This window comes from Tachyglossus aculeatus, chromosome 13 (genome assembly GCF_015852505.1).
Source record: "Tachyglossus aculeatus isolate mTacAcu1 chromosome 13, mTacAcu1.pri, whole genome shotgun sequence".
Lineage (NCBI taxonomy): Eukaryota > Metazoa > Chordata > Mammalia > Monotremata > Tachyglossidae > Tachyglossus > Tachyglossus aculeatus.
In genome coordinates, this window is record NC_052078.1 from 3,817,305 (window position 1) to 3,836,027 (window position 18,723).

The following is an 18,723-nucleotide window of genomic DNA, read 5'->3' on the forward strand; positions in this document are numbered from 1 at the left end:
GGAATGAGGGGGGGAGGGAGGGAGTAATGGAGGGAGTGGGGTAAGTAGGGAGTGAGGGAGTAGGGAGGTAGTGGGGGAGGGAGGGAGGGAGGGAGGGAGGGGGTAAGTGAGGGAGGGAGGGAGGGAGGGAGGGACTGAGTGAGGGAGGGAGGCAGGGAGTGAGGGATGGAGGGAGGGAGGCAGTGAGGGAGGGAGGGAGGGAGGGAGGAAGGGAGAGAGTGAGGTTGGGACTTCCCAAGCGCTTAGTGCAGCGCTCTGCACACAGTAAGCGCTCGATAAATACGATTGATTGATTGATTGACTGATTGGGAGTGAGGGGACGGACTGTGGGGAACGGTTGTTGGGGGGTCCGGGTCCCTGCGGCGGCCGGCCGCCAGGGGGCGTCGGGGAGCGCCCCGCCCTCCGCTCCCCCTCCCCCAGACTCCGCCCCCTGCCCTCCGCGCGCGCGCTCCCGCCCCGCCCCCCGCTCCGCGCGCGCGCCCCCGCCCCCACCCGCGCCCTTCCCGCGCGCGCGCGCGCCCCCGCCCCCCGCTCCGCGCGCGCGCGCGCTCCCCTCAGCGCCGGCGGAGGAGGAGGAGGAGGCCTCGGGTCCACCGTCCGTCCGAGATGAAGGCGAGTTTGGCCGTCGGGGGGGGAGGGGGGGGGCGGTCGGGATCTCCGGGCCCCCGGAGGGTGGAGCCTCCCCTCCCCTCCCCCCCCCGGGGCGGGCGGAAGGGCGGCGGTGGGGGAGGGGAGGGGTTGGGGGGGAGGGGCGGGTGTCCTCTCCCCCCCCCCCACCCGGAAGAGCCGGCCGGGGGGCGTCAGTGTGTCTGCTGGTGTGTGTGTGTGTGTGTGTGTGTGTGTGTGTGTGTGTGTGTCTGTGAGAGAGAGAGAGAGGACCCCCCCCCCCCGGTGCCCCACACTCATCGTGTCGCCGGGGTCCCTGGGGGGCCCCCGGGGGCTAACAAAGGACAAGCCCCGGCCTCCTCTGCCACCGCAGGCCCCCAGACCCAAATCAATCAATCGTCAATCAATCGATCAATCAATCGATCGTATTTATTGAGCGCTTACTGTGTGCGGAGCGCTGGACTGAGCGCCTGGGAAGTCCAAGTTGGCAACACATGCAGTCCCTACCCAACAGTGGGCCCACAGTCTAGAAGGGGGAGACAGAGAACAAAACCAAACACACTAACAAAATAAATAGAATAGATAGGTACAAGTAAAATAAATACATAGAGTCATAAATATGTACAAACATATATGCATATAATATGTATAAAAATGCAGCCCCCCAACTGCAGGCCCGGCCCCCCAGGGGAGACAGAGAACAAAACCAAACATGCTAACAGAATAAAATAAATAGAATAGGTACAAGTAAAATAAATACATAGAGTCATAAATATGTACAAACATATATGCATATAATGTGTATAAAAATGCAGCCCCCCAACTGCAGGCCCAGCCCCCCTCGGCCCCGGGGGCTGGGGGAGAAGGCCTCTTCACCCCCTTACCCCTCAAGTCGGCGCTTAGAACAGTGCAAAGGCACACAGTGAGCGCTTAATCAATGCCATTATTATTACTATTATTCTGTTGGGGCTTGCCTGCCTCCCTCTCCCCCCACCCCACCCCCGTAGTAGGCAAAAATCTCCCAAACCGGGGAGAGGAGGAGGAAGGTGGGAAGCAGCGTGGCTCAGTGGAAAGAGCCCGGGCTTTCGAGTCAGTGGTCGTGGGTTCAAGTCCCGGCTCCGCCAATTGTCAGCTGGGTGACGTTGGGCAGGTCACTTCGATCAATCAATTGTATTGAGCGCTTACTGTGTGCAGAGCACTGGACTAAGCACTTGGGAAGTACAAGTTGGCAACATCTAGAGACACTTCTCTGGGCCTCAGTTCCCTCATCGGGAAAATGGGGATGAAGACTGGGAGCCCCCCGTGGGACCGCCTGATCACCTTGGAACCTCCCCGGCGCTTTGCACACAGTAAGCGCTTAATAAATGCCATTATTATTATTATTATTATTATTATTAATCCAACGACTTTTTCCTTATCCCGCCTTGATGACTGTATCAACCTCTTCACGGATCTCCCATCTTCCCATCTCTCCCCGCTCCAGTCCACACTTCACTCTGCTGCCCGGATCATTTTTCTTCCCAAACATTCAGGCCGGTTCTCCCCTCTCTAGAACCTCCGATGGTTGCCCATCCACCTCCGTATCAAAGACGGACTCCTCGCCTGATCACCTTGTAACCTCCCCAGCGCTTAGAACGGTGCTTTGCACATAGTAAGCGCTTAATAAATGCCATCATTATTATTATTATAACCCACTGCCCTTTGGGCGCCTATATTTGGTTGTTCAATCCTATTTGTTGAGCGCTTGCCGTGTGCCTAGCATTGTGCCAAGCATTTGGGAGAGGACAGTGTTACAGAGCGGGTCGACACGCTCCCTGACCACAACAAGCTTACGGGCTCCAGTCGGTCGTGTTTATTGAGCGCCTACTGTGTGCAGAGCACTGTATTAAGCGCCGGGGAGAGGACGGTACGGTAAACAGATGCGTTCCCTACCCACCACGAGATGATGATGATTGAGGGGTTTGTGAAGCACGTAGAGTGGGCGCTCGATAAATGTGATCTTACCTCCTTCCCTTCCCCACAGCACCTGTATATATGTACATGTGTTTGTACATATTATTACTCTATTTATTTATTTATTTTACTTGTACATATTATTACTCTATTTATTTATTTATTTTACTTGTACATATCTATTCTATTTATTTTATTTTGTTAGTATGTTTGGTTTTGTCTCCCCCTTTTAGACTGTGAGCCCACTGTTGGGTAGGGACTGTCTCTATATGTTGCCAATTTGTGCTTCCCAAGCGCTTAGCACAGTGCTCTGCACACAGTAAGCGCTCAATAAATACGATCGATGATGATGATGGAGTGAATGAATGAATGAACTTACTCTGTGCTAAACGTTGTTCTAAGCAAGGACAAGGTTACAGCCCGGCTCTTCTCTCCCGCACCCACCGCAGGTGCCCCGGAGCCTCGGAGAGTGAAGCGGATGGGGTCCCCGTCCCCCGCCGCCTCCTGATCCGGACCCCCCCCCCCGACCCGGCACCACGGCCTCCCCGCGGGCATGGCGGGCATGGCGGGCATGGCGGGCATGGCGGTCCCGGGCCGCAAGCGCAAGGCCAACTTCTCCAACGACGAGACGGAGACGCTGGTGTGGAACGTGGTGCGGCACTTCGGGGCCCTGTACGGGGCGGACGCCCTGCGCACCCACGCCGCCCGCCGCAACCAGCTCTGGGCCCAGATCCAGAGCCGCGTCAACTTCCTGGGCTACACCGAGCGCTCCGTGGAGGACCTCAAGCACAAGTGGCGGGACCTGCGCCTCGACGTCAAGCGCAAGCTCTCGTCCAGGAAGGGGGGCCCCGGCGGCTCCGGGCCCCTCAAGGCCCGCCTCACGCCGCTCGAGAAGATGGTCGCCTCCACCTTCACCCAGGCCAGCAGCGAGGCTGAGCAGGAGGCTGGCTTCGACCCAGGTGGGGCCCGGGGACGAGGCGGGGGCGGGGCGGAGGGCCCCCCGCTTGGGCCCGGAACGGACTCCGGTCCCCACTTCTCGACTGCGAGCTCGTCGTGGGCGGGGGACGTGTCTGCCACTTCTCTTGTCTTATAATGACGCCGATAATAATAAGGATGATGGTGGCATTTGTTCATCATCATCATCATCAATCGTATTTATTGAGCGCTTACTGTGTGCAGAGCACTGTACTAAGCGCTTGGGATGTACAAGCTGGCCACATATAGAGACAGTCCCTACCCAACAGTGGGCTCACAGTCTAGAAGGGGGAGACAGACAACAAAACACACCAACAAAACTAACGTTGTGCAGAGCAACGTCCAAGTCTCTTGTGACAACGTCGTGTAACACAGTCAGTACGTGCTAGGCACGAACTACACATTTTTGCACTCAGCTCCGCTGAAATCAATCAGTCGTATTTATTGAGCGCTTACTGTGTGCAGAGCACTGGACTAAGCGCTTGTTACGCGCTTACTCTGTGTCAGGCTCGGTGCTGAGCGCTGGGGTGGACGGATACAGGCAGAACGAGTTGGACGCAGTCCCTGTCCCACGTGGAGCTCGCAGTCTCAATCCCCGCGTTTGACAGACGAGGGAACTGAGGCCCAGAAAGGTGAAGTGACCTGCCCGAGGTCGCATATAGCAGATGAGTGGCCGAGCCGGGATTCGAACCTGTAACCTGCCGACTCCCAGGCTGCTTCTCGCTACGCTCTCCAGCTCTTAGAAAGATGCTCTGCACGCAGTAAGCGCTCAACGAATACCACTGATTGCAAACTCATTATGAGCAGGGAATGTGTAATAATGATAATAACTGCGGTATTTGTGACGCACCTACTAGGTGCTAGGCACTGTACTGAGCCCTGGGGTAGGTACAGGATGATCGGGTTGGACACAGTCCTCGTTCTACGTGAGGCTCACAGTCTTCATCCCCAATTTACAGATGAGGGAACTGAGACACAGTGAAGTGAAGTGACTTGCCCAGGGTCACACAGCGACAAGTGGCCGAGCAGAGATCAGAACCCAGCGCCTTCCGACTCCCGGGCCTGGGCTCCACCCGTTAGGCCGCGCTGCTTCTCCTGTCTCCAAATTCTGTTGTTTTGTAAACTCCCAAGCACTTAGTACAGTGCTCTGCACAGAATAAGCCCTCAATAAATACCACCGATTGATCGTAACCTCGCTGTGGGCAGGGAATGTGTAATGCTAATAAGAATAATTGTGGTGGTCGTTAAGCGCTTTGTGCCAGGCACTGTACTAAGCGCTGGGGTGGATAGAAAGGAATTGGATTGTTAACTCTGTTGTCTGGTCGCTCTAAGCGCTCAGCGTGGCGCATGAGGTGGCAGGAGATGTGGCGGTCGCCCGGCGGGAGATGTGGCCGAGGTGGCATCTCCGTGCCCGGGAGGACCAGAGTCCCCCAACCGTCGCCCGTGGCCGTGGCAATCCCCCGGCCCTCCCCGACTGAGGCCGGCAGAGTCCCCCCTCCCAGCCCGCCCTCCCGGCCCCGGGGAAGCCCGTGGAGGAGCCCGGCGTCCCCTTCCCCCCAGCGTGACCTGTCCCGGTGCTTCTCGGCCCCACAGATTCCTTCTTCCCCGGAGCCTCCAAGCAGTTGCTGATGCCGCTCCAACCCAGCATCTTCATCAACACCAACGGGCAGCCCTCCTCGCTGCCCGACGTGGAGGGCGGCCCCGGCCCCCGGCCCGCCGGCCGCAGCCCGGACCCCTCGGGCCACCGCGAGGTCGCCCGGGGAGAGGGGCAGAGCTCAGGTAAGCGGGCAGGGCCCAGCCGATGCCCAAGACCGGCCCATCCCGGCCTGGCCCCGGGCTTCCTTGCCGTTTCGCCTCCTCCAGTTCTCCCATCTGGGCTGGCCATTTGTCTTTTTTTGTCTTTTTTAATGGTATTTGTAAAGCGCCGGCTGTGTTCCGGGCTCTGTACTAAGCTCCGGGGTCGGTTCGGGCTAATCAGGGTGGACACAGTCCCTGTCCCACCTGGGGCTCACAGCCCTAGTCCCCGTTTTCCAGACGAAGGAACGGAGCCCAGAACGGCTAGGCGCTGAGGCCCCAGGTCGCGCAGCAGACAGGCGACGGGGCCGGGATTAGAACCCAGGCCCTTTGGACCTGGCGGGTGAGGGGGCGGCGGGGGCGGCCTTGGGGGGGGGGCCCCCCCAGCCAGCGGTCCCAAGCCGATCTCCGTCTTTGGTTGGGCAGGAGAGCCGAGACCCCAGCCGCCCACGTCCCCGCCCCTGCGCAACGGCACGGGGGGTCCCTACGGCTCCGCGGAGGAAGAGGAGGCGGACGCGCGCCCCCTCCCCGCCCGGGCCCCGGGTCCCGGCCCGGACCCCCCCAAGGAGGAGGAGGAGGACGAGGACGAGGAGGAGCGGGAAGAGGACGAGGACGAAGAGCGGCACGGCTCGCGGACCTCCCTCCCGTCCACGCCCGAGGACGGCCCCGACTGGACCCCCGGCCCGGCCGCCGGCGCGGACCACTCCCCCGGTCCCGGGCCGGCCCCGGCCCAGCCGGCGGACGGCGGCGGCTGGGAGAAGGAGCCGGGCCCGCGTTCCCCGGCGGCGGCCTCCCCGGGGGCCGAGCCTCCCCGGACTAACTGGCACCGGCTGCTGGACCTGGAGGAGCAGTGGGACCAGCTGTACCAGCAGGAGCTGGGCGTGTGGCAGGAGGAGCGGGCGCAGCAGCGCGAGGAACGGGCCCGAGACCGCGAGCTGCAGGCCCGGCTCCTGGGCGTCCTCACGGACATCCGCGACGAGCTGCGCTATCTGCGGCAGGAGCGCGCCTTCGCCCGCCGCGCCCAGGCCGCCGCCGCCGCCGGCCCCCAGCCCCCCGCGGCCCAGGACGGCGCCCCGTTCTCGGGCACCTCCCCGCACCCGGGCTCCTTCTTCTTCCAGCCCGGCTCGGGCCGGGGGGAGCCCGCGGGGCTGGGCAGGGGCGGACCGGGGGTCCCGAGGAGGGGCCGGGGGCGGCCCCGGGGCTCCACCTCCAAACACAGACGTCTCTACCTGGCCAACAGCTAGGGACGGGGGCGCGGGGCGGGGCGGGCGGCCGGGAGCGAGGTGGGCACGCGGACTCTTTTAAGATTAAAAGGAAGAAAGAAAAAGCAAAACTAGAGGGGTCGAGAGGCGAGAGCCTCCTGCTGTGCCCCGGGGTGGGGGGGACGGTGGGTCCAAGGTGAGTCCCTGTCCAGCGGGGCCCAGAGGCGGGCACGGGCGGAGGAGGCTGCCGGGGACCGGCTGGTCTGCTGAGGGTGGCACGCGCCACCGGGCACAGCTGGGCCTACAGGCGTGCGCGCAGACGCGCTTGGACCCATTCATTCAATCGTATTTATTGAGCGCTCACTGTGTGCGGATCACTGTACTAAGCGCTTGGGAAGTACGAGTTGGCCACAGAGAGAGATGGGTGCGCACGAGTGCCTTTGTGTGAGCCTGGGCTTGCACGCGTGCAGGAGCTCATCTCGGGGAGCCTGGGCCTGTGGGCGTTGCCGGGGCCATATTAATAATAGCCATGATGATGGTATTTGTTAAGCGCTTACTATGTGCCAAGCACTGTTCTAAGCGCTGGGATAGACCCAGCAGGTCAGGTTGGACACAATCCCCGTCCCATGAGGTGCTCACAGTCTTCATCCGCGTTTTACTGAGCGGGGAACTGAGGGCCGGGGAAAGGAAGTGACTCACCCAAGGTCGCGCAGCAGAGTTGTGGCGGAGCCCGGGTGGGAACCCAGGTGCTTCTGATTCCCAGGCCCGGGCTCTAGCCACTAGGCCATCCTGCCTTGTGGGGCGACGATGGAGGTGGGCAGGCCTGCCCCCGGCTATTAGTAAGAGGCCTCGGCTGAGAGGGAGTGGGGGGCAATAGGAGGTTGTGAGTTGGTTTTTTTTTTAAATGCTGTTTGTTGAGTGTCTACTATGTGCCAGGCCTCATACTTAGAAGCAGCGTGGCTCAGTGGAAAGAGCCCGGGCTTTGGAGTCAGAGGTCGTGGGTTCAAATCCCGGCTCCGCCACTTGTCAGCCGTGTGACTCTGGGCAAGTCACTTCACTTCTCCTCTGTGCCTCAGTTGACCTCATCTGTAAAATGGGGATGAAGACTGTGAGCCCCCCGTGGGGCATCCTGATCATCTTGTAACCTCCCCAGCGCTTAGAACAGTGCTTTGCATACAGTAAATGCTTAATAAATGCCATTATTATTATTATTATTACTGAGGCCCCAGCCAAGAGGGATTTGGGGGCAATAGGAGGTTTTGCAGGGGGGGGTTAATGGTATTTGTTCAGCACTTAATATGTGCCAGGCCCTGTACTAAGAGGCTCCAGCCGAGAGGGAGTGGGGAGCAATAGGAGGTTTTTTGGGGGGTGGGGGTAATGGTATTTGTTTAGCGCTTACTATTAAGTGCCGCGATAGATAATAATAATAAATCTGGTATTTGTTAAGCACTTCCTATGTGCCGGGCACTGTACTAAAGTGCTGCAATAGATAATAATTATGGTATTTGTTGAGCGCTTACTGTGTGCCAGGCACTGTACTAAGTGCTGCAATAGATAATAATTATGGTATTTGTTGAGCGCTTACTATGTGCCAGGCACTGTACTAGGCGTTGCCGTAGATACGAGCTAATCAGGTTGGACACAGTCCATGTCCCACGTGGGGCTCACGGTCTTCACCCCCCATTTTACAGATGAGGGAACTGAGGCACAGAGAGACAAAGTGACTTGCCCAACGTCACCCAGCAGGCAGGTGGTAGAGCTGGGATTAGAACCCAGGTCCTTCTGACTCCCGGGCCACTGGCTTTTTGCACTAGGCCACACTGCTTTCTTTTATTAAGCAGTTTCTGTTGGCTAATAATAATAATGATGGTGTTTGTTAAGCGCTTACTCTGTTCTAAGGGCCGGGGTAGATACAGGGTAGTCGGGTTGTCCCACGTGGGGCTCACAACCGTAATCCCCGTTTTACAAATGAGGTAACTGAAGCCCAGAGAAGTGAAGTGACTTGCCCAAAGTCACACAGCTGATAAGCGGCGCAGTCGGAATTAGAACCCATGACCTCCGACTCCCAAGGCCGGGCTCTTTCCACTGAGCCACGCTGCTTCTCACTGTCCACCATACTAAACCCTTGGGGGATGCAACTTCCAGACAAGGCGCATTCCCTACCCACCTGGATTTTATAATCCGGTCAAGTCCGCTGTCCGGGACCCGGGAGACCCTTCCCGGCGAGGGGGGTCCACGTTCGGGTGAGGGAGGGGTCGGAGTTCAGAAGATCAGCGCTTAGAACAGTGCTTTGCACATAGTAAGCGCTTAATAAATGCTTTAATTATTATTATTTAGAATGAAACCAAGCTCAAAGGGCACTGCCCCCCAAACCTGGAGGCTGGCAGGGGCACCCGCAGGAAGGGTCAGGGCCTCCCCAGGCAGATCACAAGCTTGTACTTCCCAAGCGCTTAGTACAGTGCCCTGCTCACAGTAAACGCTCAATAAATAAAGACGATTGATTGATCCCCAACACACAGGCCAGAGATGCATTGGGCGTGAAGCCGGGGGTGTGTGAGGGAGCCCAGTGGTCAGGCGCGATGACAATAATAATAATAATAATGGTATTTGTTAAGCGCTTACTATGTGCCAAGCACTGTTTTAAGTGCTAGGATACATACGAGGAGATCAAGTTGTCCCCCGTGGGGCACAAGGTCGTCATCCCCATTTTACAGACGAGTGAACTGAGGCCTGGAGAAGTGAAGTGACTTGCCCAAAGTCACCAAGCTGACAAGTGGCGCAGTGGGGACTAGAACCCACGACCTCAGCCTCCCAAACCCGGGCTCTGACTACCAAGCCACGCAGCTGTATACGTTGCCAACTTGTACTTCCCAAGCGCTTAGTCCAGTGCCCTGCACACAGTAAGCGCTCAATAAATACGATTGAATGAATGAATGCTTCTGTTCATTCACTCAATCGTATTTATTGAGCAATTACTGTGTGCAGAGCACTGGACTAAGCGCTTGGAAAGTACAATTCAGTAACAGCGACGATTCATTCAATCGTATTTATTGAACGCTTACTGTGTGCGGAGCATTGTACTGAACGCTTGGAAAGTACAATTCAGCAACAGAGAGAGACGATTCATTCAGTCGTATTTATTGAGCGCTTATTGGGTGCAGGGCACTGGACTAAGCGCTTGGAAAGTACAATTCAGCAGGAGACGATTCATTGAATGGTATTTATTGAGCACTTACTGTGTGCAGAGCATCCCTACCCCGCAACGGGCTCACAATCTGGAAGTCCAGCCCCCTCCCCGCATCCCGTCCTTCCCAACCCCCCTGCTCCCGAAGAGTCCTGCTGGGAATTGTAGTCTTTCCCGGTTGGGGGCGGGGCGGGGGGATGCCCGGGATCCGGGCCCTGGAAACGATGCTCCCGGTCTGCGCGTCACCATGGCAACAACGTAGCAAGGGATTGCCCTTTCGCTCTGCGCATGCGCGAGCGGGGGACCTGAGAGTTGCCTGGGGTGATGCTCTCAATGATAATAATGCTAATGATGGCATTTATTAAGCGCTTACTACGTGCAAAGCACTGTTCTAAGCGCTGGGGAGGTTGCAAGGTGATCAGGTTGTCCCACGTGGGGCACTTCATCCCCGTTTTACAGATGAGGTAACTGAGGCCCAAAGTGAAGCGACTTGCTCTCTTCTTTCTAGTTTCAGCCCATCGTATTAATCAACATCATCATCATCACGGTATTTGTTAGGCGCTCACTATGTGCCAAGCACTGCTGTAGCTGAGCGCTTACTGTGTGCGGAGCACTGTACTAAGCACTTGGGAGAGAACACTAGAAAAATCAGACACACACAATGTCAGCTCATTGGAGGCAGCGAATGGCACTGTCTATTGCTGTACTGTATTTTCCCAAGCGCGTACAGTAAGCGCTCTGCACACAGTAAGCGCTCAATAAGTACAATTGAATGAATGACTATTCACTGAGCCCACTGTTGGGAAGGGACTGTCTCTATATGTTGCCAAATTGTACTTCCCAAGCGCTTAGTACAGTGCTCTGCACACAGTAAGCGCTCAATAAATACGATTGATGATGATGATGATGACCACGGCGAGCTGTGTCCTATTGTTCTGCTATCCTCTCCCAAGAGTTTAGTACAGTGATCTGCACATAGTAAACCCTCAATATGAGGTCGTGGGTTCTAATCCCGCCTCCGCCACTTGTCAGCTGTGTGACTTTGGGCAAGTCACTTCACGTCTCTGTGCCTCGGCTCCCTCATCTGGAAAATGGGGGTGAAGCCTGTGAGCCCCACGTGGGACAACCTGATCACCTTGTATGTACCCCAGCGCTTAGGACAGTGCTTGGCACCTAGTAAGCATTTGACATAAACCATCATTATTATGACGGAGGGATGGCCGACAAGATATTTGGGGGAGACTTGGGTGTCCAGCCAGGGGTCCCGCTGGTGGAGGAGCTACCCATGGTAAGATGGGGTTCGGCTGGCCCGCCCCTCAGACCCAGTTTGGAGTGGACTGGACCTAGACTGACATCAGGTCGGGCCAGGGAGGTGGCAGGGGTTACAAACTGCGCGCCACTCACTTCCTGCTCCCCTCTTTCTTACTTGTTAAGCGCTTACTACGTGCCGGGCACTGTACTAAGCGCCAAAGTAGGTACAAGCAACTCAGGTTGGATACAGTCCCTGTTCCACAAGGGGCTCGCAGTCTTAATCCCCATTTTACAGACGAAGGAACGGAGGCCCAGAGAACTGAAGAGACTTGCCCAAGGTCACCCAGGAGACGAGCGGCCGAGCCGGGATCAGAACGCGGGTCCTTCCGCAGGTCAGTTGATAACAGTGCTAGTGGCCTCGTCACTGCCGACACTGGGGGATATGCCTACCAACTCTGTTATATTGTACCCTCCCGAGTGCTTAGTAATAATAATAATAATAATAAGCGCTCACTGCGTACCAAGCACTGTTTTAAGCACTGAGGAAGATTCAAGTTAATCGGTCTGGACGTGGTCCCGGTCCCACGTGGGGGCTCGCGGCCTACGTAGGAGTAGGATTCAATTCCCATTTTATGGATGAGGCACAGGGAAGTGAAGTGAGTTGCCCAAAGCCACACGGCAGGCACGGACAGCGCCGAGATCAGAACCCAGGTCTTCTCACTTCCAGGCCCGGGTTCTACCCACTAGGCTGCACTGCTCGGCACAGAGTAAATGCTCAATAAATATCATTGATTGATTGATTGATTGAGGAACCCACCCGTTGCCCACTACGGCTAGAAATCCTTAGGTCAGATAACTGGCTACAATCAGGATTTTAGTTCTGGCTGCGTTCTCTCTCTAGCAGCGGTGGGGGTTCAGAATGGACCCGGCTTGACTTGTTTCCCCTCTTCTGCTGCTCTTGAAATTCTCAGCATCTTCCTTTTTTTATGGTCGTTTGTTTTATGGTATTGCTTAGGGTATTTGCCAACTCTGTGCCACGAACCGTACTAAGCACTGGGGTAGGTACAAGTTACTCGGGTTGGACAACGGTTCATGTCCCAGTCTTCATCCCCGTTTTACAGGTGAGGTCACCGAGGCCCAGCAAAGTGAAGTGACTGGCCCAAGGTCTCATGGCAGATGAGCGGCAGAGCCGGGACTAGAACCCAGATCCTTCCGACTCCCGGGCCCGGGGTCTATCCGCTAGGCCCTGCTGCCTTCTCTTATTTAATCTGGGCTTGGGAAATGGATGGGAATCACACCCCCTCCCCGAGAACTCCCAGGTCCTGACAAGGGGAAAGGGAATTACGTTAGAGTTTTCCCGAGGGTCACTGAAAACTGTGGAGCGGCTTAGAATATTGGTCTCCAGCCTCCACTGCATCCAAACATATTAATCAGCCTGAGAAAATTATTAGATGCCGTGGGCTACAAATAGCCATTTGGGGCATCATCTTTTTGCCTCACCACCCCAGTTTCCTGCAAATAAGTCATACCAGACAGTGGGGTATTTTGGGAGAGCCATTGAGGAACAGGACACTTCATCAAACTCAACACGGTGGTCTCTGTTTAGTGCCTTCTGTGTGATACTAAGTGTAACTGTGGTATTTGTTAAGCGCTTCCTACGTGCCAGGCACCGTACTAAGCGCTGAAGTAGATACAAGGGAAGCGGGGTGGACGCAGTCCCTGTCCCACACGGGGCTCCCAGTCTTCATCCCCGTTTGCCAGAGGAGGGAACTGAGGCTCAGAGTAGCGAAGTGACTTGCCCACGGTGGCGACGTCCATCCCCCGGCTTCTCTGGCCTTCCCCCAGGCCGCAGGGCCGGCTCTCGCCAGTGTCACCGACCGACCCGACCCGACGACCTCCGCCGGGTCCCGCCCCGTCCGGTCACCCCACCGGTCGCCCCCCCGGCTACCAGAGTCTCTCGGCCTTGACCGCCGGGATGCCCGGGCCCGGGCCGGGTCCTCGGGCCGTCCATAAGGGGCCCTGCAGGGGGTCCGGGAACAAGCAGGCCTCGGCGCCCCCGCCCCATGGGTAGAGGGCATCCTCGGCCACCCAGCGCTCGGCGCCGCCCGGCCCGGGGGCGGTCTGGCCCGTCGGGGCGGGCAGGCGGGCCACGAGGCCGGCGGGGCAGCCCGGCGGGGGGCCCAGCGGGCCGGGGCCCTCCTTGGTGTGGCGCCGCTGGTGGCGGACGAAGCTTCGCTTCAGGGTGAAGCTCTTGCCGCAGTGGGCGCAGTGGAAGGGCCGCTCGCCCGTGTGCAGGCGCTGGTGGTTGAGCAGGTACTCCTTGCGGCTGTAGCGCTTCTCGCACTCGGGACACTGGTAGGGCCGCTCGCCCGTGTGCAGGGTGCGGTGCCGGCTGAGCCACGAGTGGCACACGAAGCTCTTGTCGCACTCGGGGCACTGGAAGGGCCGGGCCTGGGGCGGGCGCTTGCCCAGGGCCCGCCGGGCCGGGAACCTCCGCGGGCGGTCCGGGCAGCCGTGCAGCCGCGGGTGGGGAGGGGCGGGGGCTCGAGGCCGGAAGCCCCGGGGGGCCCGGGGGCGGCCCCCGCCCGGGAGTCCCGGGCCCCTCGGGCCGGGCCGGGCCCTCGTGCGGCCCGAAGCCGGGGTCGGGGCGGGCCGGGGGCTCCCACCGGGCCTGCGCGGCGGGCGGGACCCCCCCCGGCTCGGGGCTCGGGGCCCGTGGGGGCGGCGGGAAGCCGCCCCGGCCCCGGCCCGCGGGATCCCAGGCGAGGTCCGGCCTGGGGGCCCGGGGGCGTTGGGGTCCGTCCTCCGCCCGCGGCCCCTCGCCGCTGCTCCCGGCCCAGCCGTCCTCTGCAACGGCGGGGAAGGACGGAGACGGGAGGTGGCTGGAGGTCTCCCGGGACTTCGGCGGGGAGGCACTTCTCTGGGCCTCAGTTTCCTCATCTGTAAAATGGGGATGAAGACCGTGAACCCCACGTGGGACAGGGACTGGGTCCAACACGATTTGCTTATATCTTCCTCAGAACTTAGTAGAGCGCGCGGCACATAGTAAGCGCCTAACAAACACCGCAGTTATGATCGTTATTACCCTCTCCACAGGCTGCGGCCTAGGGCTTCCTCGACCCCAGGCAGGGCCGAGAACCGCAGAACCGGCACCCTGAGGCCGGAAAGCTTTTTTTGTTTCGTTTTTTTACGGTATTTGTTAAGCCCATACTAATGTGGCCGACACTATCCTAAGCGCTGGGGTGGGTACAGGTAAATCAGGTCAGTCAGAGCCTCTGTCCCTCACGGGGCTCACGGTCAGTAGGAGGGAGAACAGGGATTTAATCACCATTGAGGGAACAGAGGAAGTGAAGTGACTCGTCCCAGGTCGCCGGGCAAGCAATCGGGAGGGCCGGGATTCGAACCAAGGTCCTCAGGCGCCCAGGCTCATTCCGCTAGGCCCCGCGGCGCCCCGGGGGCAAGGGTGGCAGTGCCCGGCAGAGCCAACCGCTCCGGGCTGGGTGAGGGAGAGGAGGCGGTCGAGGAGCTGCTGGAGGGAGCGGGGAGCCGGTCACTCACCCAGGCCGGGGTCTGTGGGGCTGCTGCTGCCTTCTGGGGCCTCCCGATCGGGGACCCCCGACTCTTCCTCCTCCTTAATCCACGCCGGCCCCTCGGGGATGGAAACCGGAGGTCCTGCTCCTAGGAAAGGGGACCACCTCACATTTCACCGACACCTGCCAGACGGGCGGCAGGGAGGGGGCCGCTCAGCGGAGGTGTCCGGGGCATCCCGCGTGACCCAGGGCGAGTCACTTCACTTCTCTGGGCCTCGGTTACTTCCTCGGTAAAATGGGGATGAAGACTGAGAGCCCCGTGGGGGACCGGGACTGTGTCCGACCTGATTAACTTGGATCTACCCCAGCGTTCAGTACGGTGCCTGGCACATAATAAGCACTTCACAAATACCATTTTTTTAAAAAAATTAAAAGAAATAAAATGCAACACGCCAAGAGAGGCGTGCTGTAACTGGGGGACGGACCTGGTTCTTAAGGACGGTGAACGTGTCTCCTGATTCTGTTGTACTGTCTTCTCCCCGGCGCTTAGTACGCTCTCAATAAATACCGTTCCTTGACTGACTTTGGATAAGTGCTTATTAAGTGTCCAGCACTGTTCTAAGCAACGGGGGAGATACCAGTCGATCATGTCGGACAACAGTCCCTGTCCCTCCTGGAGCTCCCAGACTAAGTCGGAAGGAGAACGGGGATTGAATCTCCATTTTACAGATGAGGAAACTGAGGCCCAGAGCAATTAAATGACTCACCCAAGGAAGGTGGCGGAGCTGGGATTAGAACTCAGGGCCTCTGACTCTCAGGCCTGGCCTCTTTCCACATGGTCACTTCCCAGGGGTTCACTCCGGTCCTGGAGATGGAGCGAGGGCTACCGAGGCCTCGCGGACAAACCCGGCTGCCTGTGGGGTGGGGGAGCCCCCCTAAATCATTCAGAGTGCGGGACCCCGGAACCGTCTGACTTACCGAGGTTGGGATCTGCTGCCGTGCCATCCCCCTCGGCCCCCAGCCTCTGGACGCAAGGTTCTTCCCCTTGTTCAATCCGGGAGAGAAAATCCGGCTTGGAAACAGCATAATCTGTTCGGTGGGTGGAAAGGGAAGGGGGGGGCATCAGGGTGGGGAAATGGCATGGGGGAGACACACAGCAGAGTCTAACTATTAATAGTTTTGGGGATTCTTATCATCAATCGTATTTATTGAGCGCTTACTGTGTGCAGAGCACTGTACTAAGCGCTTGGGAAGTAGAAATTGGCAACATATAGAGACAGTCCCTACCCAACAGTGGGCTCACAGTCTAAAAGGGGGAGACAAAGAACAAAACCAAACAGACTAACAAAATAAAATAAATATTATTATAATATAATATTATTATAAATCCCATTATGTTTAACGGGATTTGTTAAGCGCTTACTACGTGCCGGCCACTGCACTTAGCGCTGGGGTAGACCCAAGCAAATCAGGTTGGACCCGGTCTCCGTCCCACTGGGGCTCACAATCTAAATCCCCATTTTCCAGTCGAGAGGGGGGCCCCGCACCCTTACCCAGCGAGACCAGCGTCTCGTAGTTGCCCTTCATGACGTTCTTGTAGAGCTCCTTCTGCCCCTGGTCCAGGTTCCCCCACTCCTGCTCCGAGAAGTAGACGGCCACGTCGTCGAAGGTCACCGGCACCTGTGGCCGCCAGAGTCGTCACCTGCTCAGATCCCTGGGCCCCCAGGGATCCCCGCTGCCCCCCAACCACACCCTTCCGGGGTCCCCCAGGTCGGCGAGGCAGGTTCGGCCCCGGCTTTGGCGGCGAAAAGGTCAGAGGTCAAGGGCCTCGGAGTCACTTCCCTCCTGGGGGGCAGGATGGGGGTCCCGCCAGGGCCCGGGAGGCCGAGCAGGAGGTGGGGGGTCGTCCATCCTCCAAAGCGGCCCTCCATCTCCCTCGCCCCGCCGTCCCCCCAGACGTGCCCACCCCCGTTTGCCGGACCACCGTCCCCTTCACCGCCCGACGCCCATGGGTCGCTCGCTTCTGACCCCGCAGGGCCCACCCCTAACTCTTCCGCTCTACAGGACCCCACTCAATCGTCCCGCCTTGACCGTTCCCAGTCGGCTCGCCTTGGGGACCTCGCCGTTGGTGGCCGGGGGAAGGCGGAGGATCCAGAAGTTCCTGTTCCTGAGCAGGTTCTCCATGTTCTCCAGCCTCCTCTGCAGGAGCCCGTACTCCTGCAGCAGCGTCTCCAGCACGGCCCACTTGCCCTCCAGCCGGCTGCCGAACTCGGCCGCCGTCCGCTCGCAGTCGGCCAGCTTCTTCTCGGCCGAGCCGGCCCGGCCCTCCAGGCCCAGCAGCCGGGCCGCCTGGGCCCCCACGGTCCTCTCCACGGCCTGCACGGCGGCCACCACGGTCCACAGGGAGATCTCCGCGGCCGGGAGCTGGGGGAGGCCGGGGGCCGGGAACAGGGTTGGGGGCTGGGTCCTCAGGTCCCATTCCTGGGTCTGTTGGAAGGAGGGAGGGAGGGGGAGAGGAAAGAGAGGGAGAGGATGAGGAGAGGGAGAGGATGGGGACAGGAGGGAGAGAAGATTGGGGAGGGGAAAGGATGGAGAGGATGAGGGGGAGAGGAAAGGGAGAAGAGGAGAGGGAGAAGAAGAAGGGAGAGAGGAAGAGGAGGGGAGGGAGAAAGGAGGGGGAGGGGAAGGGGGAAAGGAAGGGGGGGGGAAGGAGGAAGAGAGGAAGAAGGTGGAGAGGAAGAAGTGGGGAGAGGAAGGGGGAGAGGAAGAAGAGTTGGGGAGGGGAAGAGGAGGGGAGAGAGCAAGATGAAGGGAGGGGGGAGAGGAAGAAGGGGGAGAGGAAGAAGAGAGTGAGAGGAAGAAGAGGGGGAAGAGAAAGAAGAGGGGGAAGAGGAAGAGGGGGGAAGAGGAAGGGGGGAAGAGGAAGGGGGGGAAGAGGAAGAGGGGGGAGAAGAAGAGGAGATGGGGGAAAGGAGAGGGAGAAGAAGAGTAGGGGGAGAGGAAGAGGAAGGGAGAGAGGAAGAGAAGGAGAGAGTGAAAAGAGGGAGAGAGGAAGGGGGAAAGGAGAGGAGGAAGAGAGGAAGAAGGGGGAAAGGAAGAAGTGGGGAGAGGAAGAGGAGGAGGAAGAAGAAGAAGGGGGAGAGAGAAGAAGAGTGGGGGGGAAGAGGAGGGGAGAGAGGAAGAGGAGGGGAGACGAAGAGAGGGAGAGGAAGAAGAGGGGGAAGAGAAAGAAGAGGGGGGAGAGAGGGAGAGGAGGGGGGAGAAGAAGAGGAGATGGGGGAAAGGAGAAGGAGGAGAGAAAAGGAGAGGAGGAGGGGGGAGAGGAAGAAGCCGACGGGAGATGGAGAGGAGGGAGGAGAGGAAAGGGGAGACAGAGAAGGAAAAGAAGAGGAGAGGAGGGAAGGAGGAAGAGAAGGGGAGAAAAGGGGCGAGGGGAGGAGAGGAGAGGGGCGTGTCGTTGGGCGGCTGGCCGGCCGGCCGGCTGGCCGCAGCCTACCTGGTGGCGCCCGGGCCCAAGCGGGCACCGGCTGGACCCCCTGCCCGAGACGTCTCCCCCGGCCCCCGGCCCCTCCCCAGCCCCCTCCCCAGCCCCCCAGCCCGGGGCCCGGGCTCACCTGCGCGGGGGCGGCCTCGGCCATGGCGCTTTGTTCCCCGGGCGGAGGGTCCGAGGGGGGGGGTCTGACCCGGACCACGGACCCCCGGGATCCCCGGGATCCCCGCGCCCCCGGGACCCCCGCCGCCCCCGGGATCCCCGGGATCCCCGACGCCCAGCTGTTGCCCGGGGAGACGGAGAGGGCAGGCCAGCTCAGCCAAAAGGCCGCCGAGGACCGCGGGCACAGCGCCGCCTGCCGGCCGGCCGCCCAACTAGCCTCCCTGCCCGCCCGCCCACAGGGAGCCCGCGCCCCCTGCGGGCCGGAGGACCCGACTGCGGCCTGCGGAGGACCCGACTGCCGCCCCCTGCGGGCCGGAGGACCCAACGGCTGCGCCGCGCATCGCCGCGCCGCGCCCCCTGCAGGCCGGAGGACCCAACCGACTGCCCCACGGGAACGCACGACTGCAGGTCATTCGGAGTGGAGCGCTGTACCGTCCCCCGCCCTCGGGGTACTGCTCTGCCCGCAGCAACCGCCAAATCGACAAGCAGCGTGGCTTAGTGGAAAAGGCCCGGCTTTAGAAGTCAGAGGTCGTGGGTTCTAATCCCGGGTGACTTCGGGCAAGTCACTTCACTTCT

General features: G+C 59.6%; 2 protein-coding genes across 2 annotated transcripts; one reads left to right on the forward strand and one right to left on the reverse strand.

Moving 5' to 3' along the window:
• The first annotated feature begins 3,012 nt into the window (after positions 1-3,012).
• Positions 3,013-6,572, forward strand: LOC119936077 (myb-related transcription factor, partner of profilin-like). Its single transcript, XM_038755459.1, has 3 exons — positions 3,013-3,518; positions 5,128-5,313; positions 5,755-6,572. Exons 1-3 carry the CDS (start codon positions 3,113-3,115, stop codon positions 6,570-6,572), a joined length of 1,410 nt encoding a protein of 469 aa, XP_038611387.1. The 5' UTR covers positions 3,013-3,112.
• A 6,337-nt stretch (positions 6,573-12,909) lies between these two features.
• Positions 12,910-18,182, reverse strand: LOC119936079 (zinc finger protein 398-like). Its single transcript, XM_038755460.1, has 7 exons — positions 18,110-18,182; positions 16,605-16,982; positions 16,049-16,175; positions 15,474-15,584; positions 14,524-14,643; positions 13,632-13,905; positions 12,910-13,585 (listed from the first exon to the last, which is right to left on the reverse strand). The coding sequence occupies exons 1-7, from the start codon at positions 18,131-18,133 to the stop codon at positions 12,910-12,912; spliced, it is 1,710 nt and encodes a 569-aa protein (XP_038611388.1). The 5' UTR covers positions 18,134-18,182.
• Positions 18,183-18,723: the final 541 nt, after the last annotated feature.